General features: G+C 41.2%; 2 protein-coding genes across 10 annotated transcripts in view; one reads left to right on the top strand and one right to left on the bottom strand.

Moving 5' to 3' along the window:
• Positions 1–4,178, bottom strand: part of mbd5 (methyl-CpG binding domain protein 5) — a 172,522-nt gene extending 168,344 nt beyond the window's left edge. For 3 of the 5 annotated variants that reach the window (XM_078403366.1, XM_078403364.1, XM_078403361.1), the window contains exon 1: positions 3,862–4,178. The gene's annotated coding sequence lies outside the window, so the exon portion shown is untranslated. Of the gene's footprint in view, positions 1–3,447; positions 3,513–3,535; positions 3,568–3,861 lie in introns of those variants that run through there. The other 2 variants (XM_078403363.1, XM_078403362.1) reach the window with 2 other exon arrangements.
• A 142-nt stretch (positions 4,179–4,320) lies between these two features.
• The window catches only part of orc4 (origin recognition complex, subunit 4), an 81,510-nt gene continuing 58,409 nt past the window's right edge, over positions 4,321–27,421 (top strand). The window contains exons 1-3 of one of the 5 annotated variants that reach the window (XM_078404411.1): positions 4,321–4,375; positions 14,692–14,766; positions 25,981–26,054. In XM_078404411.1, the coding sequence (XP_078260537.1) occupies positions 14,710–14,766; positions 25,981–26,054 (131 nt within the window). In that variant the 5' untranslated portion in view covers positions 4,321–4,375; positions 14,692–14,709. Of the gene's footprint in view, positions 4,376–4,583; positions 4,764–4,801; positions 4,849–14,691; positions 14,767–25,980; positions 26,055–27,421 lie in introns of those variants that run through there. The other 4 variants (XM_078404410.1, XM_078404412.1, XM_078404414.1 and 1 more) reach the window with 4 other exon arrangements.

A 27,421-nucleotide genomic window follows, 5' to 3' on the forward strand; every position in this document is an offset into this window, starting at 1 on the left:
GTGCTGGCAATTTTTGATGTTATTGGCCCTAATTTGGGAAGAGTTTGCCACTAATCAAAAGTAAGAAGCTTACCATTAACTTTTAAAAACGATTACCCTTGTTAACATAGTCACCCATTTTTTCACATTAGTTTCAAGATAATTGTGTAATTTTATATATGCTAATTGAATTTGGAATAGGTTTTGTTTGGGCTCAAATCAGAACTGTTGCAGAGTTCAGTTAAGAAGCAGTGGTCTTGCTTCTCAGTTTTGTTTGGGGAAAGCCTCTCTAATCAGAAATTGTTACTTTACAGAACATGTTTATAACCTCCATTTACTTATGTCAAACATGGTAAAATATTTGGCATTTTGGAACATAATAAGTTGTTGCTGTGATACTGGTTTCTGGAGTTATCTTTTGTACCTAGGAAAGGACTCCTTGCTGCACAAATCTCTGGGAACTTGTGAAAATTCTCAACACAGACATCCAATTCACAATATCGCCAAGACATTCGAAACCTGAAGATAATGCAGGCTTCGTAAAACAATCAACTCCCCATTCACAAATTTAGAGATTATCATATAGAAGCCATTTTAAAATAACTAACCCTGCAAACTGATCAAATAAGATTTTTTTTCTTTTTCACGAATGGCAACGTACAATTTTAGTTTACCTGCATAAACAACTGAAGCAGTAAAAATGTCTGTAAATTGCAAACCGTTTTGCAACGCAGCTACAGTGGAAATAAATTTGTAATGTATGTTATCCAAGCAAACTATACCATACGAGCACATCAGGAAGTGCAAAAGAGAAAGTAAATAAAGTGCAGAATATAGTGTGACCGTCACAAAGAAAGTACAGATTTTTAAAAATGTGCAAGAGCCACAATGAGGTAGATTTGAAGATCGGGAATTCATCCTTAGCATTTTAGAAGTACGTTCAGTAGTCTGATAACAGCAGGGAAGAAGCTGTTCTCGAATTTGTTGGCACACGGTTTCAAGCTTTTGTATCATCTGCCTGACGGGAGAGAATATCCAGAATACAAGTGGCCCTTGATTAGGTCAGCTGTTTTCCCAAGGCAGGGAGAAGTATAGATGATGTCGAAAGGGGAGTGGGGGTGTAGGTTGGATTGCGTGATGGACTGGGTTGGGTTCACAACTCCTTGTAGTTGCCATACTAAACTGTAATGCATCTGGATAGGATGCTTTCTTTGATGCACGTGTAGAAATTGGTAAGAGTCATTGGTGACAAGCAGAATTTCCTTAGTCTTCTGGGGAAGTGGAGGTATTGGTGCGCTTTATTGGCCGTGGCATTAATGTGGTTGGACCACATCTACTGCATGTCAATGACTTGAATAAAAATATGTTAAACTCATTTCTTAAATAAAACTTACTAGTTTCTTGGGGCTGATGACTATAAAAAACAAATTTTGGAGTGGATAGAATCATATTCAAGTCAAAGTTAAACATAGAAAATAAGTGCAGAAGTAGGCCATTCGGCTTTTGAGCCAGCACTGCCACTCAATATGATCATGGTTGATCATCCAAAACCAATACCCCATCTTGCTTTCTCCCCATATTCCTTGATTCTGTTCAGTAGCTATATAATCTAAAGATAGATATACAAGATCATTGCATCCTATATCAAATGTTGCTCATAATTCATGTCAAGTAACAATATCATGCCAATCAGAGTAAAAAAACAATTGAAATGTTTATTTTAACAGAATTTTAATTTGTGGAAATGTAAACAATAAATGTTTGAATGGCATACAGATAGCTAGCACTCTACATGCATTAAAAGCTACAAGAGCAGCACTTTCTTCGTATTCTCCTCATCCCCTCCCTCTTGCCCCAAGGCATATATAGCATTTAAAAAATAAAATGCTTTAATATCGTACAAATCTTTAGAAATATCTATGATTCCAAAAATGAAAATGGTTCTGCAAAGCATTTCTGGAACAGTGCATATATTTAAGGATTTAATCACTATGGGTCGAGTTTGAAGGCTGGTCAATCATTTCAAAGTTATTTAAATGTGAAAACACAGTCACAGTGAAACGAGACTCCTCGGAGAATAGTAAATGACTGGTATATGGCTATATTAAAGAATGCTACTTGGCCAACTTACTTGAATTAAAGTGAATTTAAAAAACCCAAAATAGTAACATTTTGGTATATAATCAGGTTGATCAATAATACCCATTTTCCAAAAGTGCCCAACTCTCAATTTGAAGAACAGAATCACTATGTTTTCAACTTATTAATGCATCCAGATGCAATTCAAAAAGTCAAATTAAGGAGCTGCCATATCAGACTATTGAGAAATATGTTTGGAACCTGAAGGGCTTCCGTGGGCCCAATATGCTCACCTCAGATACAAAGCACATATAATCCAGTTGCCCAACTCTATAAATGTAAGTGCAGATTGACAAAAATAAAATTGACAGATCCTAATATGCAGGGGAACCGATAAGCCACCTAAATAACAACAGCTAGTCAACAAATTAAGGCCACACTACACATTAAGATACTGATACTGGTACTTGGAGAACACCAAGATGGCTAAATAACAGATTTAGCGTTTTGGTTCCCTTAGCAAGACGAACGAAATGATTGTCAAGAATCTGTTGATAATGCAAATTTAACCTATTCAAACAGCCTTTCAACAGTGCACATTTAACTGATTCAAACATCAAGTTATCATATCTACCATATATTCATTTGGTTCCAAGCTTCATACAAGCATTCTGTTGAAGCTACCCCTCCCCCTCCAAAAATAGCACAATGCCCACCACACAAGAGGAATACATCAAGTATTGAGCATCAAAAAAACAAACACAAAATATAAACCTTAACGATACAATGCAGTTGTAGAATTATCTCAACACAAGCCTACAAGGATACAGATCCTTGACCCATACACTAAAATATTTCATATTTTTAACAACTTCTCCAGCAACATCAGTGGATTTTTTTTTATAGCTACAAAGCAAAATGGAAGCATGAAACATTAAATGGAAACAGCAAACTGAGTATTAAATTACTTGCTGCCATATGCTTAACTTGTAAACTCAACCTACGCCTGAGCTCCCACCTCTTCCAATTTGTATAAACATTTTTAGGAAAAAAACAAGTATTTAACAATGCAGAGAATTTAAGTTTACAATGTATCCATACATTTGGCATCAACTTCACAATGTTGTGCATTTGGATATTCATAAACCTAAATGTCACTTAATTTTATTAAAAATGATACCAAAGTGAGAGAATAAAACTCAACACTTAAATCCTACAACACCTTGTTTCTTTTGACATCACTTTCTATGGATGACAATCCACATCCTACTGGGCCTGTAAATATGAAAAATATGAAAGAGCAAAAACATGACTCAATATTGACTACCAGACGATTAACAATTTAAACACATTGAGATAAAAAGATTACATAATATACTCAAAATCTACCGTAAGCCATCTCCAGATATTTCAATTGCGAACACATTTTCATCGAGGTGGAACAAACGTTCTTAAATGTAGCGGGGCTGATACCTACAAGATCTGAAGTTGGACTGTTGTAAACAGCAGTCACGCATGGCCGTGGCCTGCAACGTAGCATCATCATCATCAGCAGCAGTAGCAGCAGCAAAGAGGGGGCGGATAAATAGAAGCCTTTAAACCAGATTAAACCCCATTTTCAAGAAACCGGAACGTTCTTCCTCTCCAAAATACAACACAAAACCCTCCAAAACTCGCAACTCCAATAAGAGTGCATTTTAACACTGAGAAATATTTATATATTGCAGTAAAAAATACACTTCATTTGAAAAAAAAAGATATTTTAATTAAAAGGGAGGCTGGAATGGCTTTGCAATCACTTACCTTCAACTTCCTCCTCTCCGAGTCTTTCTCTTTTTTAAAAAAAAGAGTCAAAAACAAAGGGTAATAAAGGGTTGAAATGGCACTTAAAAGGCTGCTGGCCAGGCCCGGGAGGTCGGCTGGTTGTTAAGGGAGGTATCCAGGAAGTTTTTCAGACGCTCGGGATGTATCCGGTCGGGAATGCAAGATCACAACAATAAAAGAGGGAAACGGCCGCTTTATTTCTGGAGACTTTTGTGGAAGCTTTAACACAGAGGCACAGAGAGAGGGACAGAGGCAAGAGAGAACGAGAGAGAGGAAAAAAAACCTGCAGCTGAAAATACCCAGTGCACTGCGCATGTCCCAAGACGGAGATTACCCAAAATGCTCCGGGGGGGAGGGGGGAAGGAGGTTGCTAACGAGTGACGTACGAGCTGGGGGAGGTCGCAGGGGTCAGAGAGGAAAGGGCGGCGGAGGCGGGGCGGGGCTCCATAACAGCACGTCTCGGTTACCTGAGCGACGGTCGGGCCTGTCTGAGGTAGGATGGAGGGCTCTCGATTTTTGTTTTTTGGTTTGTTTCAAACCTTATATTTTAAAGAAATAACCCGAGTGTTTTGCAAATAGCCCGACCATCTTTTCTCAGAGTACCTGTTGCGAATCGTGAGTTATCAGCGAGTAAAATGGATTTCTCAATAAAGGGGGAAAAGAGTCAAATGGAGATGTGTGGGAAGGGACTGCAGATACTGGCTTACACACCGAAGATAGACACAGAATGTTGGAGTAACTCGGCGGGTCGGACACCATCTCTGGAGAGAACGAATGGGTGACATTTCGGGTCGAGACCCCTTCAAATGGAGAGTGGGTTTAAGGTGCTTCTTTGTCTCATCTGGAGGGTTTCCTGGAGCTGTTGCTTGTGCTTCACGACGGTGAGCTTGCCACACACACGAGGCTGGGGCTTCCCATTGATTTGCAGTTGATGGTGGAGGAGGAATCTGATGACCGAAGGCACAGGTGCTTGCCGACCCTTTTCCACCGGGTTTCCATGCGAAATGTGTAGGAAGGAATTACAGATGCTGGTTTACATCGAAGATAGACACAGAATGTTGGGGTAGCTCAGCGGCAGGTTGATGCTGCCTGTTCCGCTGAGTTACTCCAGCATTTTGAGGTTTTCCATGCGAGCCTGGTCCACGGAGCAGAGGTGGGATGAACGCCGAGCAAATCGCGGTTCTGGGTCTTGTCTTTCAATCTCTCCAAAATGCATGGTGGGCCATCGGAGTCTCTGATTCGTTCCACTGAATGAAAGGCCCTTTCTGATGTTGCAGCTTTAGAGGATTCGTCTCCCAGAGATGGACATTTCTGTGTGGACAGGCAGGATTCTCTGCGGTTTGTGTTACGTTGTGAAAGCCGGCCGGAATATTTCAGCTTCTGCCAGTAGCGATTACAAAATTGCGGAGCGAGTGGCGTGGCAGCTGATTAGTGAAGGTGTGTTGGGTAGAGTAACGGTTCAACTCTGAAATTCGCTGTTACTTTGTGCAGTCAATACGTACCATTCTAGAGGAACAAAAAAAAAAAGGCATGATAGAAGGAATATAGTTGACCAGAGCTTTAGTTTTAGAATGCGATCGCTTTCATTGTATGACAATAACAGAATTGTAATTAATGAATGAGGAATGGGCCCCACGAGCTTGCTCTGCCGTTCAACACGATCGTGACTGATTTGTCACAGAACTTCAAATTTCCTACCTTTTCCCATGTTTCCTATAATATCCAGAAACCTTATCGATTTCAGATTGGATTTCATTCAATGACTGGGTGTCTACTGTCCTCCAGGATTGAGAATTTCAAAAAAACTCTTATTTTGTGACCTGTAACCGCTTGGAACTATGCATCTCCACTGGAGAAAACATCGTCGTTGTATATGTTACATTCTAAACCTTAGGGGCAGGAGGCCTAGTCAATTCAATCACGTGTGGGGAGGGGAGGGGGGGATTGTGGAGGGGAGCTAAAAGTGGGATCAGGTTACTGTTTAAAAAAGGGAGTGCTAGATATTTTATTGACCATAAAGATGGATAAATTCCTATGGCTTGATATGCTGCATCGCAGGCAGTCTGGGAGGCAAATGAAAAAAACAGATTACTGGGACTCCAACAGATTTTTAAGTCTTTGGCTTGGGTGAGATGCCAAATAACTGAAGGACAGTGAATTTGATTCCTTTACTTAAGTAGGGAGGCAGGGATAAGCCAGATAATTACAGGCCTACTAGTCTAATGTTGGTACTGGGAACACTTGATACATGTGTTTCCGGTGGCAAGGGACATGGGAGGAATATGAGGGACAGGGTTAATCTACACTTGGAAAGATAAGAATTATTGAATGTTGGTCAAATGGCTCTTAGAGAAAAATCCTGCTTGACCAATTTGATTTCATTTTGAAGAAAGAAGAAAAAGTGTATTGATATCTGCAATGTAGGTGATGTTATCCACGTGAATTTCAGTTTGGACCGTTGGCAAGATCCCATATGGAAGGCTAGTCCAAAAGTTAAAACCCATGGGTTCCGAAACACATTGGAAAATTGGATCCAAAATTGGCATAGTAATAAGAGACTGTAGCGATGGAAGGTTGTTTTTTTTTGTTTGCAAGCTTGTGACCAGTGGTGTATCGCAATAATTGCTGTTGGGATCTTTTATGTACAAATAATGTATGATTATGAATGTAGGAGGTATGATTAGTAAGTTTACAGATGAGATGGAAAGTAATGTAATTGTTAGTGAAACAGTAGTTCCTGTCAAGATTGGCAGAGCAAAAGCAGATGAAATTTAATCATGTTAAATTCAAAGTGATGCCTTTTGAGAAGAATGATTGGGTTAAGAAATAGACAATTAATGCTAGTGCCTGGAGAGTACGAAAGAAAAGAGATGCCTTGTGTTCCTGAAGGTAGCCGTACAGTAGATAAGGTGATGATAATATACGGGATGCCTGGCTTCATTGGCTTAGAGCTTTGGTGCAATGTATAAAACTTTGGTTTGGCCAAACTACTATTCCTTTGGGCTATTTTTGTTGCCACAGTGTAACAACGACATTAACGGTGCAGAGGAAGTTCACTAGGATGTTGCTTTGGGTGGAACATTTCAGCTATGAGAAAAGATTGGATGGACTGGGTTTGTTTCTTCTTTGGCCTTCATAACAAGAGGAGTTGAGTGTAGGAGCAAAGAGGTCCTTCCGCAATTGTACAGAGCCCTTGTGAGATCACACCTGGAGTATTGTGTGCAGTTTTGGTCTCCAAATTTGAGGAAGGACATTCTTGCTATTGAGGGAGTGCAGCGTAGGTTCACGAGGTTAATTCCCGGGATGGCGGGACTGTCGTATGTTGAAAGACTGGAGCGACTGGGCTTGTATACACTGGAATTTAGAAGGATGAGAGGGGATCTTATTGAAACATATAAGATTATTAAGGAATTGGACATGCTAGAGGCAGGAAACATGTTCCTGATGTTGGGGGAGTTCAGAACTAGGGGCCACAGTTTAAGAATAAGGGGTAGGCCATTTAGAACGGAGATGAGGAAAAACGTTTCATTCAGAGAGTTGTAAATCTGTGGAATTCTCTGCCTCAGAAGGCAGTGGAGGCCAATTCTCTGGATACTTTCAGGAGAGTTAGATAGAGCTCTTAAAGATAGCGGAGTCAAGGGATATTGGGGAGAAGGCAAGAACGGGGTACTGATTGTGGATGATTAGCCATGATCACAGTGAATGGCGATGCTGGCTCAAAGGGCCAAATGGCCTACTCCTGCACCTATTGTCCATTGTCTATTGTTTTGCTTGGAGTGAGGTGGCTGGAGTGGGTGAGGTGATGGTTGAAAGAGACAACAGGATTGAGATATACAAAATTATGAGGGCAAAGGTGTGGTACATAATTTGCAACCTTTCCCGATACCAAGGATGACTGAAAGTGGTGTGCATGTGTTTTTTGCTGAGGGTTTAGAGGCTTTGAGGAGATCTGAGGAAGATTTTTTTCACCAAAGAATGTGTGGCGGCAACTCTGTCCTTCCCAATAAAGTTCTTAAGCTTACCGTTGACAAAGGAGGAGAGCAATGGTTCTTGACGCAAATAACAACAACAGAGAGATCTTCACAACGTTGCAGTTAGTCGTTTATTGAAGTAATAATACAAAACAGATTAGTATATCTCCCGTTGTTAACTTCTTTATTTGACTTGTTTGGTAAGAACTTAGTATCTCACCGTCACTCCTTCGTATCTTGTTACTGACTTATTAAACCCTATGTTTAGTAGGCTTGGCATGTATGGCTACTAAGACCCTATTATCTTAGCAGCTCCTGGTGTCACACTGAAGCATTACGTCAGTGCTGGGCAAATTACACTCATAATTATGGCTCCTCCCAGTCCATATACGTAAGACTCCAACATTCATCTCAGGACAATCTCCTGGTGTACACAAATAATACAGCAGGATACAATGTAATATGCTAAGATAGCTAATAAACACAAAATGGCTCATACACATCGCCCCCTAATTGTTCTATGTGTATAACGCAACAATTACTAATAAACATTAAAAAGGAGCCAGAAAGACTTCATACATAAAAAAGCATGCATTATATATTGGCATCCAATCTACTATAGTGATTCTTCAATCTTCAAGGCCACCAGTCTTGACTGTACTCGGGTATCAGCTTCCAGAAGCAAACATAGCTTCATAATCGGTCTTTCCAAGATGTTGCTTTTAGTCCGAAGTCGAACAGAATGCACAAAACCTTGTGCATCTGGTACAGTCTCCAATATTTTGCCCATTAGACAAGATCTTCTTCAATCTTCTTCTCTTCCAGCTTAAGAAGCGGTCTGCTGTCAGTCCTCGATGCTTCACCTGCAAGATTTTCCTTTGTGCTAACATATCTCCGTTGTGATACATCAGTAGCATCCCTTACAAAGGAGATTCTATTTGCTACAAATGTTTGAAAACGTTTGGTTTCATTGTTGTGGTACTTAAGCACAGTTGTGCTATCGGTCCAGAAAATGGATTTGTCCAGTTGAAGCTGTAATTCTTTTCATCGTGTCAACTCTGGATTTTCCTATTCTGAAGTCGTGATTGTATTGCTTGACCAGAAGCTCCTCTTGGCTTGCAATAGATATTCGATTGACAGCAGCGGCAGAGCAGCCATTCCAATCCCTGCTGCCGTGGTCTCTTAGTCCACCATCCAGTGTAGTTCCATTTGTAACAAAGATTTCTGGATGGTAATCTTCAGTTTCGCTGGTGATGAATTCATTTAGTTTTCCACCATCGACAAAAACTGTAGAGTTCTCTGCAGAACTAGTTTTTTCAGGGATTACTTTGATTGAAATGTCTTCAAGGTGTGCTGGGTTTTCTGGTGCAGGATCTCCTGAAGTTACCAGTTATATCATTTCATGATCCGAAGATTCACGATCTTCTGGTATTAGTTCAGAGTTGGTCTCAGTCATCTCTGTGCTCAAACAAATATTTTCCGGTCCAGATTCTCCAACCAATGGATCAGCTTGGACTCCTTTTGAGGAGATGCAGGTTTCATCACCGGCTCTGATATGGTCACACGTCTGAAATGGAAGAGCAGCATCACTCGCACTTGGCTTTTCCTTCTGTTCTGTATGGTCTGGTTTCTTTTCCTTGTCCTTTTGTTAAATATATGAAGTATTTCAGAATGATCTTCTTGCACCTGTGATTCTACAGATTCTGTAGTCATTGCCAAACTGCTTTTGGCTGTTTGCGGCTTTTCTCTTGCCTTAGCAAAGGTAGGGCCTTTGACAGTTCCTCTTTTCAAATAAGAGTTCATCCCATCAGCTACTGTCGAGCTGTATCTTGGTTTCCTAGCATTAAGTACATTGAGTCTTGTCTTGGCTGCTGCTATTGCAGCATCTAGTTCCAATCGTTCCTTCCGTCTTCTCAGCTGTTCCTTCTGGCTCTCCCATTCGAGCTCCATTTCCAATTGTTTTCTCTTCCTGTCGAGCTCCATTTTCAATTGTCTTCTCTTCTGTTCAATTGACAATTCTTTGTTTTTCAATTGTTCATCTCGTTTCTGTTCTTCCTTTGCCTCAATCTCATGCCTGTCTTCCATGATGGCAGCCTGTTCTGCAAGATCGGCCAGGTCTGCCTTAGCCTTCATCCGAGCAGAGTGCGTCCAAGATGCACGAGATGAAGAACGAGATTTGAAGCTCAATTTAGAATTTGAGAGTTGGTAAATCCACTGATTTTGCTTTTTGAGCTCATCTTCAGGCAGTGATAACTTTACCAATGCTTCATATTCTTAATTGATTTTTTCTATTAACTTGGTAGCTTGTTTATAGCTTGAGTTGTTCTGTTTTTCTTCCTCATCTTCAATCTCACTCTGGCTTTTCAGGGTTGCAACCCATTCCAAGATCGTAAGAGAACTTTGAAGATTCACCTACTGAAGAAAAACCATTTTGCCTTTGGGAATCCATTCTGATGGCCCCACCTGCTGGCCGAACATCAGATTTTCGTACTAGCACAATTGTACGTCAATATCCCTTTAAGATGTATTGACGCAAAATCGTATCTTTAAAGGAATTCAACACAAAACTGATAGCATGCGATGCTCAAGGTCATTTTTTTATTCTCAGCATTCCATTTCAGCAGCCGTCCAAAACAGCTTCTGATCCAGCAGCTTTTCAAAAACACTTAATGCTGAACTTACAATTCCTGCGCGAAGCCTTTCGAAGTTTTCAATCTCCGTTGGACAGATCAGCGCAGGTAATGACCCGGTCAGTCTGTTTCACATTTAAAGCTTTTGCAATAAAACAATCCTTTGTTCCATGCAGTCGATACACAAGCTCCAGCCCCACTCCTCGAGCCAGTTTTTTTAGAGACAGGTTACCTTATCTTCTCTCACCGAGGATAGCTTTGATCTATTCACTCCGGCTGAGGAAGCTCATGCAATAAGTCACTCCAGTTCAGATAAGTTCTTACAATAGCGCACCGGCTAAAGATAAGTTCTTACAATTTGTAGTGCTCCGGCTAAAGATAAGTTCTTACACATGTAGAGGCAACTCAGTCCTTCCCAATAAAGTCCTTAAGCTTACCGTTGACAAAGGAGGGGAGCGATGGTTCTTGACACAAATAACAACAACAACAGAGAGATCTTCACGACGTGCAGTTAGTTAGTCGTTTATTGAAGTAATAATGCAAAACAGATTAGTATATCGCCCGTTGTTAACTTCTTTGTTTGACTTGTTTGGTAAGAACTTAGTATCTCACTGTCACTTCTTCGTATCCTGTTACTGACTTACTAAACCCTGTTGAGTAGGCTTGGCTTGTATGGCTACTAAGACCATATTAGCTTAGCAGCTCCTGGTGTCACACTGAAGCATTACGTAAGTGCTGGGCAAATTATACTCATAATTCTGACTCCTCCCAGTCCATATACGTAGGATTCCAACATTCATCTCGGGACAATCCCCTAGTGTACAAAAATAATACAGCAGGATACAAAGTAATATGATAATATGGTAAGATAGCTAATAAACACAAAATGGCTCCTACAGAATGTTTCGAATCTTCAGGTTCGTGAACCACCTTGCATGTCACTACCTCAACCCAACTGAACCACTACAGACTTTACACTACTGTGATTGCTCTATGTACTTTGGTTTTTGCACTACTTTGGTTTAATTTAATTGGAATAACTGAAAATGTATTGTATATTTTTCTTATTGTGTTTACTATCCCTGTAAAGCTGTAGCAAGTAAGAATTTCATTCTTCCATTAGCTATCTGGTATACATGACAAATAAAGAAGCCCCTTGAATCTGGAATGAAATGCTTGATGGAATGGTGGATGTATAGACTCTCTCAACATTTAGGATGTATCGAGATGACCACTTGAATTACTGAGGCAGAGAAGGATACAGGGCATGTGATAGAAAGTGGGATCCGAAAAGGTATTTATTGGTCACCGTGGGTAATGGTATTTAAAGGGAATAGACGAAAGGGAGATCCTGCTTCTTAATGGGGATAAAAATTATTGGTGGAATTGTTTATAACCCTCTGAATATTAATAGTGATGTAAGCCTTGTATAAATGTGGAAATTAAAGGTGCATGCTATGGGTATTTCAGTAACCGAGGGATTTTATGAGGGAGAAACCAAATTAGAGTTCACAGAGCAGAAGATTAATTCCTGGAATGTAATACACTTTATTGTCAAAGTAACTTAAATGTCTAAAGCTTGTCTGAGTTATTTATATGACGTTATTGTGTTATATGCATTAATTTGAAGGTGTTATAACACCTTTGAAATGTCCAATCTAACTTTTTCTTGTATCAGAATGAGGTGGAATTGGTAAGACTAACCCTCACCCTCTGGGATCTGGGTCTCTGCTCCTTCCTGTGCACTGACTTCTTCATCAGCAGACCTCAGTCAGTATGAATTGGCACCAACACCACCTCCTCAATGCCAATGTGGGGCATCTCAGGGCTGCATACTCAGTTCCCTGCTCGACTTCTCTCTACGTATGACTGTGGTTGAGTACTACTAGAACGATAATCTGAATGCCTCCAGGACAACAATCTTGCTCTCAACATTAGCAAGGCAAAGGAGCTGATTGTTGACTTCAGGAAGGGGAAATTTGAGTGACATGCACTTGTCTTCATCAGTGGAACGGTGGTGGAGAGAGTCAACAGTTTGAAGTTCTGGGACCTACACATTTTGATAATCTGTCCTTGGTGCAGTACATTGATGCAATTGCAACGAGAGCTCACTAATGCTCTACTTCCTCAAGTTTGAGGAGGTTTGGCATGCTGTTGAATACGCTCTTGGATTTTTGCAGGTGTATGCTGAGGAGCATATTGACTGATTGCATCATGGCCTACTTCAGTAATTCGAACACTCAAGAACGAAGGCAGCTGTAAAAAGTGGTGGACTTTGCATAATCCACGATATTAATCTCCTCATCAAAAATGTCCACCGCGAGTACTACTTCAGGAAGGCAATATCATCAAAAGCCCATCATCATGGCCATGCTCTCATCGGGCTGCTACCAATGGTACAGGGTCCTAAGAAATGTTATCTCCAGGTTGAACAACAGATTCTTCCCATCAAAAGGACACAGAGTGCTGGAGTAACTCAGTAGGTCAGGCCGCACCTCTGGAGAACATGGTCTACAGTGATGCTGCCTGACCTGCTGAGTTACTCCAGCATTTTGTGTCCTTTTGTATATTAACCAGTATCTGCTGTCCTTTGTTTCTACTTCCTCCCATCAACCTTCAGGCACTTGAGGCACCTTCATCAACCCTAACCACAACCTAACCTCATCACTAAAGTACTATGGCATTTGTGCCACGGTTGAACTGCTTACTCTGGCTTGCACCATCATGGTCTGGGATAGCTAGAATAACTGATAATTTATTGTGTATGTGTTTGACCTGTTATTGGATTAATATGCCTGTAAGGCTGCAGTGTGAGAAATTCATTGTTCTGCTCCCTGTGTACATGACAATAAACACTCTTAACTATGCAATTTTCCTGCACCTTTTACTAGATGGAGCATAACTCCAAGAGCAGTGTGATGTCAATTGAAATCAAAACTCCTTGTTGCTTCTGAAACTTTTGGATGTTATATACAGTATTTTCCTTGAAAGTGGTGTCACTAGATAAGGTGGTCAAGAAGGCGTTTGACTCATCGGCCTTCATCAGAGTGTTGAGTACAGAAGTTGGAAGGCCATGTTATAGTTGTACATGACATTGGTGTGGCCACATTAGCAGCGCAGTAGTATGAATATTGATTTTTCAACTTCAGGTAGCTCTAGCATTCCCTCTCTCTCTCTCTCTATCCCTCCCTCACCCAAGTCGCACTAGCTTCTCGTTTTCACCTGTCTGTCAAACAGCTAACAATGGCCTGTTTCCTTTATTATTTCCTTTTTTTGCTTATTTTTCATTCATTGTTCTTTATCTCTCTGCATCATTGTCTGTATCTTTCGTTTCCCTTATCCCTAACCAGTCTGAAGAAGCATCTCGACCTGAAACGCCACCCATTCCGTCTCTCCAGAGATGCTGCTTGTCCCACTGAGTTACTCCGGATTTTTGTGTCTCTCCACATGTGGAGTATTGTGTTCAGTTTTGGTCACCCTGTTATAGGAAAGATGATGCTCAGCTGGAAAGGGTGCAGAAAAGATTTATGAGGATGTTTCCAGGACTCAAGGGCCTGAGCTACTGGGAGCGGTTGAGCAGGCTAGGACTTTATTCCTTGGAGCGCAGCAGGATGAGGTTTTTTATATTATCTTATAGAGGTTTTATAAATCATGAAGAATAGATAAAGTAAATGCATAGGGTCTTTTACTCAGAGTTGGGGAATCGAGAACCAGAGGACATGGGTTTAACGTTTGGGTGGGGGGGGGGGGGAGATTTAATATGATCCTGAGGGCCAACTATTTTTACACATAGGGTAGTGGGTGTATGGAACGAGCTACCAGAGGAGGTAGTTGAGACGGCTACTATTAGAAACATTTGGACAGGTACGTGGACGGCATAGGTTTAGTGGGATGTGGGTCAGGCACAAGCAGTTGGGACTGGAGTAAATGAGGTATGTTGGTTGGCAAGTTGGGCCAAAAAGCCTGTTTCCATGCTTTCTGACTCTGCGACTAATGTTTAAACTGCAAACCTTAATTTTGAAAAATATTAATTTTTAATTGCAATAGTTTAACAAGTTGTAAATAAAAACGTTGCTGCAGGAAGTAAACTTTGATAAAATCATGATTCACTTTAAACAAATGAAAATTGTTATAAAATAACAACAGTTCAGTTGTGGAAATATTTAAAATGATTAGATCCTGTTTATGTTGTTTGACTTGTTTTACAGTTTGTGAATTTTTCCATCATGAACAAAAGAAAAACTAAGGACAGGAGTTTATCACTGGGAGAGTGCATTGCTGAGGTTTGTATTTGATTTTTCATTTGACATGAAATTGGTTTCTTAAATTGTTCCCACTTTGAATAGTTGAATAGTTGTGGTTAAAAACAAATTGTTCAAAGATGAGTACAACATGTTTTATGGTATTCTTTATCCTCCGAATCTTTCCCAGCAAACAGTAGAATTGTAGTTTGCTGAAGAAGAACTTCTTTCATGTCCCTTGTTATTTTGTTTTGAAGCAAATGCATTAACACGGAAGAAATTACAAAAATAAGATAATCAAATCAACAGCTAAAGGTTGGTTGAAGGATAAATTTTGGCTTGGGTACTGGAAGAACACACTTGCTCTTCAAATGCTCCCTGGGGTTTAAAAGAATGAGGACTGATCTTGTTAAAGCATGTAAGATCCTAAGAGGGCTTGATGCTGTAGATGTTGAGATCTTTTCACTAGTGAGAGAATCACAAACAATGAGGCATAGCTGCAAAGCAAGGGGTTGGTTATTTAAAACTAGTGCACAGAACTTTATTCTGAAGTTCGTAAATCTCTGGAAATCTCAGCACCTAATGATGATGGAGGTCAGTTCATTAGATACATTTAAGATGGAGATAGATCAATATTTGAAGGGTTGAGGTTATGGGGAACTGGCATAAAAGAAGAGGTGGGATCAACACAGATCAGCTATAATCATATTGAATGGTGAGGTAGGCTTGAGAGGCCTGGTGACCTACTCCTGCTCCTAATTTACTTATGTTCTTGTGTCTGATCTTTTAAGTCCACCCAGAGTAACAAACAGACAATATAAAGTAAAAATAGAATATGCTAGAATATTTGGCAGTTCAGAAAGCATCTTTTTGAGAGACACAATGAAATGCAGATGCTGGAACTTAAGCAAACCACAGTGCTGGAGGACGAGTCAAGCAGTATCTGTGGAGGGAATGGGCAGGCGATGTTTTGGGTCAGAACCCTTTTGCCAACCTAAAACGTCAGCTATCCATTCGCTCCACCAATGCTGCGTGAACCACTGAGTTCTTCCATCACATTGTATTTTGATCTTATTATGACAAACTAATTTAATGTTTTGGGGCAATGGCCTTTTGTCTGAACTAGGCACGGTGGTGCAGCGGTAGAGTTTCTGCTGGAGACCTGGGTTCGATCCCGATTATGGCTGCTGTCTGTACGGAGTTTGTACGTTGTCCCTGTGACCTGCGTGGGTTTTCTCCGATATCTTCGGTTTCCTCCCACCCCCCAAGACATACAGGTTTGTAGGTTAATTGGCTTGGTAAATGTAAAAATTGTCCCTAGTGTGTGTAGGATAGTGTTAATATGCAGGGATCGCAGGTCGGCGAGGACCGAAGGGCCTGTTTCCACGCTGTATCTGTAAACGAAACTAAACTAGGCAAAGTCAGAAAACGCATTTTTAAGTGACAGAGAAGAAAGAGTGGCAATCAAGTGTGATATGACACTGCTAGTGATATCACTGGCTGAAAGATTGAAGGCTTGCTAACTGCATTTAGTTTTTCTAGTTGAGAAGTGAATAGAAGGAGATGAATAATCTTGGGGGACAAAGGAAGAAAAAAATAATGAAACAAGGAACTGCAATTGCTGCTTTACAAAAAAACCACGTTGGACTAATTCATCGAGTCAGATTGCAAATCAGGCTGGAAGTTTGAGATACATTGCAGTTGCAGGAAATGTGAAATAGAAGCTTTTCCTGAAATACTGAGAAGCTTCTCAGTTACACGATCAAATTTAAATCAATTAAAAAATTGTTAGTTAGTAAAATTGTGGGAAAGGAATGCTTCCCATGATCTGTGAGCTAAGTGTCTGTCCGATAGTTTGACTTGGAGAAAGTAAACTAGTTGTAACAAAAGACTTAAATCTATGTTGCATTGCTTGATTTTGATTGAATGAAAATACTCCAAGTAACCAATGCTTTGTTTCATGTAGAAGAAGGAACCTTATTTTATATATAAGAATGAGTTGTATGTTATTTTAGAGTTTGAGAAAGGACCCCTGGCACTCATTTTTCTGATAATAGGAGTAGCATGCTGCAACCATTAGGAATATCTCATCTAGATCATCCGTGCAGAGGTCTGGTTAAATGCTGTGGAATGGGTGAAAAGAAAATTGGATATATTCAGCACCTGTCATGATTTTGATATCCCAAAAAATGTTAATGCAATAAAATATTTTTAAATCACTTTTATATTTCAGAAGAGGTAAACTTAAAATGTTGTCATTTGTCTCATTTTGATGCATGAAGCCTACTCCAGGAGTGACCCTGGAGGTCACTCTTCTGCTCATCTTTGAATTAAAGCCAAGCAATCTACTTGTCCACCTAAAGGAGTAGAAGTGGTCTTGATTTAACACTCACCTTTAAGACAGCCCTGCCAACAATGCTTCAACACGAGTATTAATTTAGATTCTTGATATCACCGCCACCGAATAGGACACAAATCCACAATCTTCCTACTGAGTAGACAGTGCCACTATTGATATACAATAACAGTTACTTTTTGTTGCAGGATTTTCAATAATAAAGATTTTTCAAATAACTAAGTTTAGTTTTATTTTTACAAGCTAAATTACTAAAGGCTGAGTGGTACATTGTTTAATAGAGGTTATTTATTCACAAAATGCTGGAGTAACTCAGCAGGTCAGGCAGCATCTCAGGAGAGAAGGAATGGGTGACGTTTCGGGTCGAGACCCTTCTTCAGGCTGATTGCTTAATAGAGTATCATTGCAAAAGTGTCTATTGATCAATTGCTTGTTAATTTCAAATGACCACTAATGGTAAAAGTAGCAGCTATGCTTTAGTTTGAGTTTAGGTTAGAGGTACTGTGTGGAAGCAGGCCCTTTGGCCCACTGAGACCGCCCTGACCAGTGATTACCCATACACTAGTTCTAACTTGAACGTCTGTGGAATGGGGGTAGAAACCTGAACGTCTGTGGAATGGGGGAAGAAACCGGAGCACCTGGCAAAAACAAATGCGGTCACGGAGAATGTACAAACTCTGTACAGACAACACCCACAGTCGGCATCGAATCCGGGTCTCTGGCGCTGTAAGGCAGCAACTCTATCGGTGCGCCACACTGCCGCCCACTGTGCACATTCTAAGGAAATTATTGCGAAGGGGTTACATGGAAACAGCTTTTTTTTCTGTCAGGGAATTTTCCAAGTAACTTCAGTGGTTCCTTCATTCCCAATCAAAATCACCTGATAGCCAATTCAGGCCATGTACTAGGTTTAGGTTTATTATATTGTCATTGTGGATACTCAACATTACCACGCGTGGCAGGGTGGTGTGATCTGTCCAGTGGATTATTGAAAGCTGACTATTGAAATTTCCTAACTGCAAATTTTGTCTGAAAAATGACATCTCATGTAGATATTACAATGGATATTGCACATAAGCTTTCAAAAATGCATTCAATGAAGTATCCCATAGCAAAGTTGTTTAGAAATTGGAAGCATCCAGTTTCGGGTGTGTGTTAACTTGAGTGCACAACTTGCTAAAGGAATGGAAATCTGGGGAACAGCTGAAAAACAGCTGGCAACGATACTTCCTGGTTTGTTCCTCCCAGATACTTTCACCTGCAACCACAGAAAGGGCAACACCTGTTCTTCACCTCCATTCAGAGACCCAAACAACCTTTCCCAGTGAGAGAAAGGTTTACATGCACCTCTTGATGTACATCCTCTGCATCAGTGAGATCAAGTGTAGACTAGACGAATGCATTTTCAAACACTTGCACTCTGCCCTTCAGGGCCAGCTGGAGCTCCTCGTTGCGAGCCACTAATTTCCCTGGACGTTCCCATACTGACACGTCGGCATTCAGTCTCCTCCATTGCTAGGGCGAGGCCTTGCACAAACTGGAGAAACAGCAAATCACATTCTGCGTATAACCTTAGGGCATGGACATATGAATTCTCCAATTTTAGATAACCTTTCAACTCTTTCTGTCACATACACTTTCTTTCCATTTTTCCCCAACGTATCCCCCCATCACCCAAATCCTTTCCCCCTCTATCTCCTGCTCATCACCCACCCTGACTCCCTCCAGGTCTCTCTCTATGTTTCGTTCCTCGCCTTCCTTTCTTATCTGATTTCCTCTGTTTCAGGTCTTTGATTGCTCCACTTATCCCCAGCCTTTATGACCATCTCCATCCTTTTGTTTCATCACCCGACTCACCTGTTAATTAACTCCTTACCTGTCACTTGCCAGTTCCTACCCCATCCCTTTCCCTCGCCTCTTTTTTTTTTTACCAGTTATCTCTCTGTTACTCCAGTCTTGAAGAGTCCCAACATGAAACATCCTTTGTCCATTGCCACAGGTACAACTGGACCCACTAAGTTCTTCCAGCCACTTATTTTTTGCTCAAGGAAACTTCCTCCTGATTCTGATCTCCTGTGCTCCCTCCACTGATGAATTAATAATTGTCCACGTTGAACAATATTTGGAGGAAGCACCAAAAAAAGTCAGAGAACAAAATGTACACTGGATGAATGACTTCCATGTCAATCATCTGAATTGATTTGACAGCACCATCACCAACTGAACTGGAAAGTTTTGAAGGTTGTAGCTAACTATTCGGGTCTTTGGCAAGCATATGAACAAACTGATTACGAAAATAGATCGGTCTGAGGAGGGGTCTCGACCCGAGGCGTCACCCATTCCTTCTCTCCCAAGATGCTGCCTGACCTGCTGAGTTACTCCAGCATTTTGCGAATAAATACCTTCGAACCAGCATCTGCAGTTATTTTCTCATACGAAAATATATCTGATAGATTTGTCAAGTTCGGATGATTTCCATTTCATAAATCCATTTTGACTGTCCAATCGTGTTATTATTTTCTAAAGGCCTTATTATAGTTTCCTTAATTTTGAAATTTAATTTGTAATGTTGGTATAACTCCCAAGTGATATGTCATTTTTCAACATCGCCAGCAATAAAAACAATATCTATGAACTCCACACTTATGGGAAGGTTGATCAATGGAATGATTTAGGATAAGCTTCACAGGAAAACTTAGATTTCGACCAACACTGGGGATGGCTCTTCAACATTTCATCAGGAGTGTGACTGGATAATTAGAATGGCTTTTAAAAATTGGGAGTTTGGAGTAGAGAATGATGAACATAAGGTGTTAAGGCAGTGCCTGATAGAATTCTTAATACACCCATGAGATATTTCCATGGATTTAGAAATTCGGTAAAGGAAATTAAAAAAATTGTCTAAATCTCCGCTGTAAATGACTTTCCGCTTGTGAGCCGCTGCGCCGATGGGACATTGGCAAATCCTCCCCTTCCTCCTGTGATTTAAAAATGTCTCTTCCCCCCCCCCCTAGAATATTTCCAGTGTGGTCATAAATAAGGAATGGGAGCCCTGATTAAAAGTTCCTACATGTAAAAGCTTGTTATTGGAGATATATTTAGCAAGTAGATAAAATGTTATATATGTGAACTTGGTGTCGTTCTCTCTCCCCCCCCCCCCCCCGTGTTACTGTGAGCGAGGAGTGGGTTTCTAGGTGTGGAGGAGGCGATCAATCGTGACTGGTGGGACATTTTCCTGCCCTCCCCTTTACAATCAACATCGGTAAAATTCCCAGCGCAGTACGTGCGTGGAAAGTTCACATATATAACATTTTATCTACTTGCTAAATATATCTCCAATAACAAGCTTTTACATGTAGGAACTTTTAATCGAGTTTCAAAATGGATACATGGCGGCGCTGCTCAGCAGCTGCGGCTTACCTGCAGTCCGTTTGTCTTTTGTGTTTTTTTGTTGTTTTTTGTCTTAATTATAGTGTTTAGATGTGATGTAGTGTTTTTTTGTGGTTGTGTACTATGTGTGGGGGGACTGTAAAATTGTCTCTTCCGAACGGTGACCCGACCTTTTTTTCTGGGTCGTGTCTCCGTTCCTGCTGCACCTACCATCGGCCAAACACCTGGAGCTGGCGGCCTCCAGCTGGGACCACCTGGGCTCTGGTTTGCAGAGCCCATTGACTGTACTCACCATCTGCGGAGCTGGCTGCCTTCGGAGGCTGTGGTGGCGCTGCGTGAGCGGCTGCGACTCGCCTTCGGAGGCTCCGAAGGCTTCTTCGGCCGCGGGCCGCGTGGATATCGGAAGCTCGCAGGCCCCTGGGTGGGGGCCGACATCGGGAGCTCCCGCAGCGTCAGCGTCTTCGCCCACCCCGAATCGCGGGGTTTGTGTCGGCCCACTGCGGACCTTTCACCGTCCGGCGCGGCCTAAAATAGGCCGCAGGATTTTTTTCTGCCCGGTGGGGGCTTCAATGTCGGGAGCCACGACCGCCCCGGCGTGCAGCGGCAGCGTATTCGCCCGCCCCTAGTCGCGGGGCTTGGGTCGGCCCGCTGCAGACCTTTCACCGTCCGGCGCGACCTGGAATGTGGCAACTTCAACAGCTTGACCGCGGGAGAACACGGCAGGGGAAGAGAAAAGACATTCTGGCCTTCCATCACAGTGAGGAGGTGACTGGAGGAGACTCACTGTGATGGATGTTTTTTTTTTTGTTTTGTGTTGGTTTGTCATTGTGTGTGTTATTGCTTATTTTTATTGCTCTTATTGTTGGACTGTGGGTAATGGAATTTCATCCAAATGACATTTTTGGATGACAATAAAGGCTATTCTGATTCTGATTCAAAGTTTGCATGTTGTACCAACGCACTGATTTTTTTTCTTTCTGCGAACGATTACGTTGTTTCAATGCTGTTTATGAATTTGCAGCTGTGTCACCAAGTGTGCTAACGTTTCCCACAAGTACTTTATAATGCAACTTTGTATTTGTTGCTTGTCACCATACACGAGGCCACTAGGCCCGTCGGGTTCACACTGCTCCCCGTGAGCATAACATTGGACTTTCCCTAACCTTCTCTGACTTTTTCTCTCTTGTGCCTATCACCTCTTGGTTTCCGTACTATTAACCTTGACAAGGGTGGCCATTTGCCTCACCATCACGTCCCAGTGATATAGGGGGAAACTAGATTGCCCAGAGTAACCCCAGAGATCTCAAAGTGAGTGGGCGGCACGGTAGCGCAGCGTTAGAGTTGTTGCTTTACAGCGAATGCAGCGCCGGAGACTCAGGTTCGATCCTGACTACGGGTGCTGCACTGTAAGGAGTTTGTACGTTCTCCCCGTGACCTGCGTGGGTTTTCTCCGAGATCTTCGGTTTCCTCCCACACTCCAAAGACGTACAGGTATGTAGGTTAATTGGCTGGGTAAATGTAAAAATTGTCCCTAGTGGGTGTAGGATAGTGTTAATGTACGGGGATCGCTGGGCGGCACGGACTTGGTGGGCCGAAAAGGCCTGTTTCCGGCTGTATATATATGATATGATATGATATGAACTCCACACAGAAAGCACTGTAATGGTTTTGGTTTAGTTTAGTTTAGTTCACAAATTCCATTGGGAAACTGGTCAAGTGAATAAGATGACGAAGAAGTACATGGAATGTCTTTTATCAGCCACAGCACAGAACAGAAGAGCAAAGAGACCTTGTGGTTAATGTGGTTAATGTTACTGCAAGTGAAAATAATGCAGCATAACAATTTAAAAGAAAAACAAAACATTTCCCCAGAACTTCCCAGGAGTTGCATTAATCATGCCGCATTGCATACGAATGATAGATACGTCTTAGAGAAATATCTCATTGAATGGATGACTGCCTTACAGAAAATGTGATGAAGACCATTTTCTAGGAGAGCGACCTCCCCCTTAATGTACGGGGCTACCTGTAAATAGATGGCAACATCAATCTGCATGCAACTGCAATTTGAAGTTGACCCTGCCAAACTGGGCTGCTTCCATTCAGTTAACATGTTTTTTGAGGCATGCATGGGAAGCCTGATCTTAGCACCATGCTTTGATATTCAGGCATATTTTGCCTGAAAAAGGGAAAAGCTGAAAATAAGAGGAAGAGAGAACAACGTTGAACAGGCCCTTCGGCCCACCGAGTCCTCGCTGACGACCAGTTCACTCCTACACATACTAAGGGCAATTTACAGAAAGCAATTAACCTTCTGGAAGGGGAAATGGGCATGGAAATTCCCTCCACAAATTTCCTCCTCAGCTGAGTTCCTCCAGTACTTTGTTTTGACATGTCCGTGTATTAAAGTACATCCCCAGCAACATTCTCCCCCTTGTAAATCTTTCCTTTATGCGAGCATCTGTTCAATTGGCTATCTAGTTATGTGTTTTGTTTGGGACGTTTTAGTGCTGGAGTATTTCAGAGAACCGCACTTTAAATCTGTTTTTTTTTTTGCTATGTAATAACGCTAACAGGTAATTATCCCTGCGGAACACTTCCTCGAACAACACCATGCCACTGACTAGACCACTGAGTCGATTTTAATGGAAAGCGTGTGCTGGCGCGGGCCATAGACTATGGCATGCACATCTCTATGGCAAGCGCTCTGCTTCGCACATGTGCGACACAGTAGCGGTTTTCCTTTGTCCCCTAGGCCAGGGTAGGGGAGCACAGAGTTACCTACACAACGCTCGTACTGTACGGCCTTGGCACGTGCGCTCGCCATCCAGCTGGACTCCGTGGAGCTGACCGTACAAATTTATTAGCGCTATCCATGCAGCTGATTCTCATTCATCAATATCAGAAATAAAAGTAAGTGTGCTTATGTTAGAAGCGCATGTTGCACAAAAAGGGAGTCTATCAAGACTTCGCAAACCTATGAAAGATACTGGAAATACATTGCATCCATCTAATATATAACCTGCTTAAGTTGACTTGTTATGGTGTTAAAATATAAGAACTATCTTATTTGAAAACAAAAGCATTCAAGAGTCTGTATGTCATAGACACTACAATGTTTTTTTTTTACCTGATCCAATCAGGTAAAATGTGTTATTGTAAGGTATAATTTTTAAAAAACAGGATAAATTAAGGGTAAACAAGCAAGGAAATGGTGTCATTTCAAAAATTATCAAAAATGTTCTGCGTAAAGGAGCCGCTGCCCCCTTTCACCCCCGCCTGGGGCGTTACCAGTTACCCTTGGAACTCCACCAGGGGGCAATGCCCCCTGGACCCCCATCTCTCTTCCTCTTCTTTTCAGCTTTTCCCTTTTTCAGGAAAAATGTGCCTGAATATCAAAGCATGGTGCTAAGATCAGGCTTCCCATGCTTGCCTCAAAAAACATGTTAACTGAATGGAAGCAGCCCAGCTTGGCAGGGTCAACTTCAAATTGCAGTTGCATGCAGATTGATGTTGCCATCTATTTACAGGTAGCCATGTACATTAAGTCTTTCCAGGTGAGACAAAGGTTCACCTGCACCTCCTCCAACCTCATCTATTGCATCCGCTGCTCTAGATGTCAACTTATTTACATCGGCGAAACCAAGCACAGGCTCGGCGATCGCTTCGCTCAACACCTGCGCTCAGTCCGCATTGACCAAACTGATCTCCTGGTGGCCGAGCACTTCAACTCCCTCTCCCATTCCCAGTCTGACCTTTCTGTCATGGGCCTCCTCCAGTGCCATAGTGAGGCCCACCGGAAATTGGAGGAACAGCACCTCATATTTCGCCTGGGCAGCTTGCAGCCCAGTGGTATGAACATCGACTTCTCCAACTTTAGGTAGTTCCTCTGTCCCTCTCTTCCCCTCCTCCTTCCCAGATCTCCCTCTATCTTCCTGTCTCCACCTATATCCTTCCTTTGTCCCGCCCCCTGATATGAGTCTGAAGAAGGGTCTCGACCTGAAACGTCACCCATTCCTTCTCTCCCGAGATGCTGTCTGACCTGCTGAGTTACTCCAGCATTTTGTGAATAAATACCTTCGATTTGTACCAGCATCTGCAGTTATTTTCTTATACATTAAGGGGGACGTCGCTCTCCTAGAAAACGGTCTTCATCACATTTTCTATAAGGCAGTCATCCATTCAATGAGATCTTTCTCTAAGACGTATCTATCATTCACACGCAATGCGGCATGATTAATGCAACTCCTGGGAAGTTCTGGGGAAATGTTTTGTTTTTCTTTAAAATTGTTATGCTGCATTATTTTCATTTGCAGTAACGTTAACCACATTAACCACAAGGTCCCTTTGCTCTTCTATTCTGCGCTGTGGCTGAAAAAAGACATTCCATGTAGCTTCTTCATCATCTTATTCACTTGACCAGTTTCCCAATGGAATTTGTGAACTTTTGTGTTCCTAATTTTCCGTTTCCAAGCATTCATTCTGTATTGCATTGCCTTGTTTGTCCTCTCCAAGCACGCCAACTTTCACTTTTAGAAATGAAGGATCTTCAAGCTGAAATGTTATCCACATTTCTTTTTCCACTTATGCTGTGTTCCCAGTATTTTCTGTTTTTGATTCAGATTCGTAGTTTTTGACATTTCACTGACTTCCATGAAACCTCCCTGCAAATAGCTTTTCAATATTAAAAAGGTATTAGTAGTTAAGAAATTGTACTTAACTAGAATTATATATTACTCTTTTAAAAACAGTAATAATTATTATATGAACATTAATTACCGATGATTCCTCCCCTCTTCCCAACTACCCCCCCCTTAAATATCCCATTTTTGCCTGACAGCTCCTTGATAAAAGTTGCACTACCGAATGGTTTTCTAATTAATTCTCTGATCCTTGTATATAAATATTTGTTTTTACACATTTATTCTGGAAAGTTGCACGCTCTTCCGTAGTTTTCCAAACGTTTCTCACTTTTTCTCTTGAGAGCTTTTTTTTTGTTTATTGCTTTATTGTATAGTTTTAATGAATCTGCAAACAATGGCAGACATGGGAAATATTGTTTTGAGATACGGAAAGCTTTCTTGCTCCGTAACGTAGGGGTAAACTGTACTCAGAAAGTTATAAGAAACAATTTACAAATTCCCAATCTCTTTTAAATTGATTCTACCTGCTATTTAATGTAAAATGTTCAGTAAAATTATTCTTGTTCAAGGATTTCTCAGCACCAAAGATCTCTCTTTCCAAAACTTTGTTTTTTGTCCTTTTTTTCTTGCCAGTAATACCACATCGCTAGCAATGAATGCCTTGGTTTCCAATATTCTTGTTACCACTCTGAAAATGAGGAACTCTTTCTTTTAAAATGGTGTACTTTCTAATAAGCATTGGTAACCACTTGCATCTCAATTAAGTGCAAATAAAGCAAAATGGGTTTTGCTTTCCATAAAATATATAGATATGTTCAGTGCTGGTTATTCACAGTGTGATTACCTGACGTTACATTGAATTTACAGGTTCACATGATATTGAGAACACGGTTCTGCCACCATCTCCCTGGTAAACCATTTGGAGTAGAAGCTCAATACAAGTAAGTGATATATGAATCAACAGCATTGCAAAGTGCTGCAGTAACCACTCTGAGTCAGAGCTATACAGCATGGAAACAGGCTCTACGGCTTCACTTATGCATGCTGACCACGTTACATGATGAAGCAAAAGCCACTTGCCTATGCCTATATCCCTCAATCTTTCCTATTCATGTCCCCATGTGTATTTTAAATGTCATAATTGCACTTTGTCTGCCACTTGCCCTACATGCTCTTTCTCTGTACACACCATCTATTTTTAGACTCCACTACCCTGAGGAAAGGACTGTGGCTGTTCACCTTATCCGTGCCCTTCGTAATTTTATATACCTCAATAAGGTCACTCATCAGCCTACTAAGCTCCAGGGACGAAAGAACCAGCCTATCCTAAACCCTGCAGACACCATGGTGATCTCCTAAATCTTTTTTCCACTATTTCCAGTTTAAAGACATCCTTTCTTTTGAAGAGTGACCAGTACTGTACACTGTACTCCAAATCTGGCCTCCTCAACTTTTTGTACAGTGCAACATGACGTCCCAACTGGTGCACTGAAAACCTGATCTTTTTTTATTGATTAAAATAAAATGATTTGTCCAAATAGGTCGCTGGAAATATTTTTCAAGTTCCACAAATGATACAGTTTTGAACTCATTTTGAGTGCAAGTACCAGTAGACAGCCATTTGAAGCGGTAACCAAGCTTCAGTTGTAGGATACTTACAGGAATGTTATGGAAATACATTATTCTGATACTCTGTCTACATTTAATAAACACGCACCTGTGTCCAGTATGTTAAGGCAGTGGGAACACTATCAGCCCTTGAGATATTATCTGCTATATGGGCACAGGCTCTTATACCAATGCTCACTACTTCGCTTAACCAAAAGTGGGAAAAATTCTTCTGAGTTGGAAATAGTACGTGTAATTTGACATGTTTTGGTTATAATTCTTGCATTTATACTTTGTTTTAATTTCTACGGCAAATATTTCTTGTTAATGAAAAGAAACAAATGCCAAAAATCTGACATAAAGGGAGAATGCTAAGTAATGCAGTCAGTATCGAAGGCAAGAGAGCCAGAGTTGATTTTTCAGGTTAATGACTTTTCATTAGAACTGATTGTTTGCAGAATTCATTCTTTTTGTGAACAGAATTCTCTTTCCATGGCTTGCAGACTTTCACTGGAGTTTTATCAGTTCTTGTATTATGGATGCCAAAGACTATCTTATTTGCATTATGTGGTCAATATGATAATCACTAAATGTAGCTGATCTGTGTCAGTTTTGATGGTTTTATTATTTTCATGATGGTAAACAATAGTTCTTTAATTTGCTTGCGCACACTTATTCAGGTATATTGTCCTGTGTCAAC

Source organism: Rhinoraja longicauda, chromosome 8, assembly GCF_053455715.1.
Source record: "Rhinoraja longicauda isolate Sanriku21f chromosome 8, sRhiLon1.1, whole genome shotgun sequence".
NCBI lineage: Eukaryota > Metazoa > Chordata > Chondrichthyes > Rajiformes > Arhynchobatidae > Rhinoraja > Rhinoraja longicauda.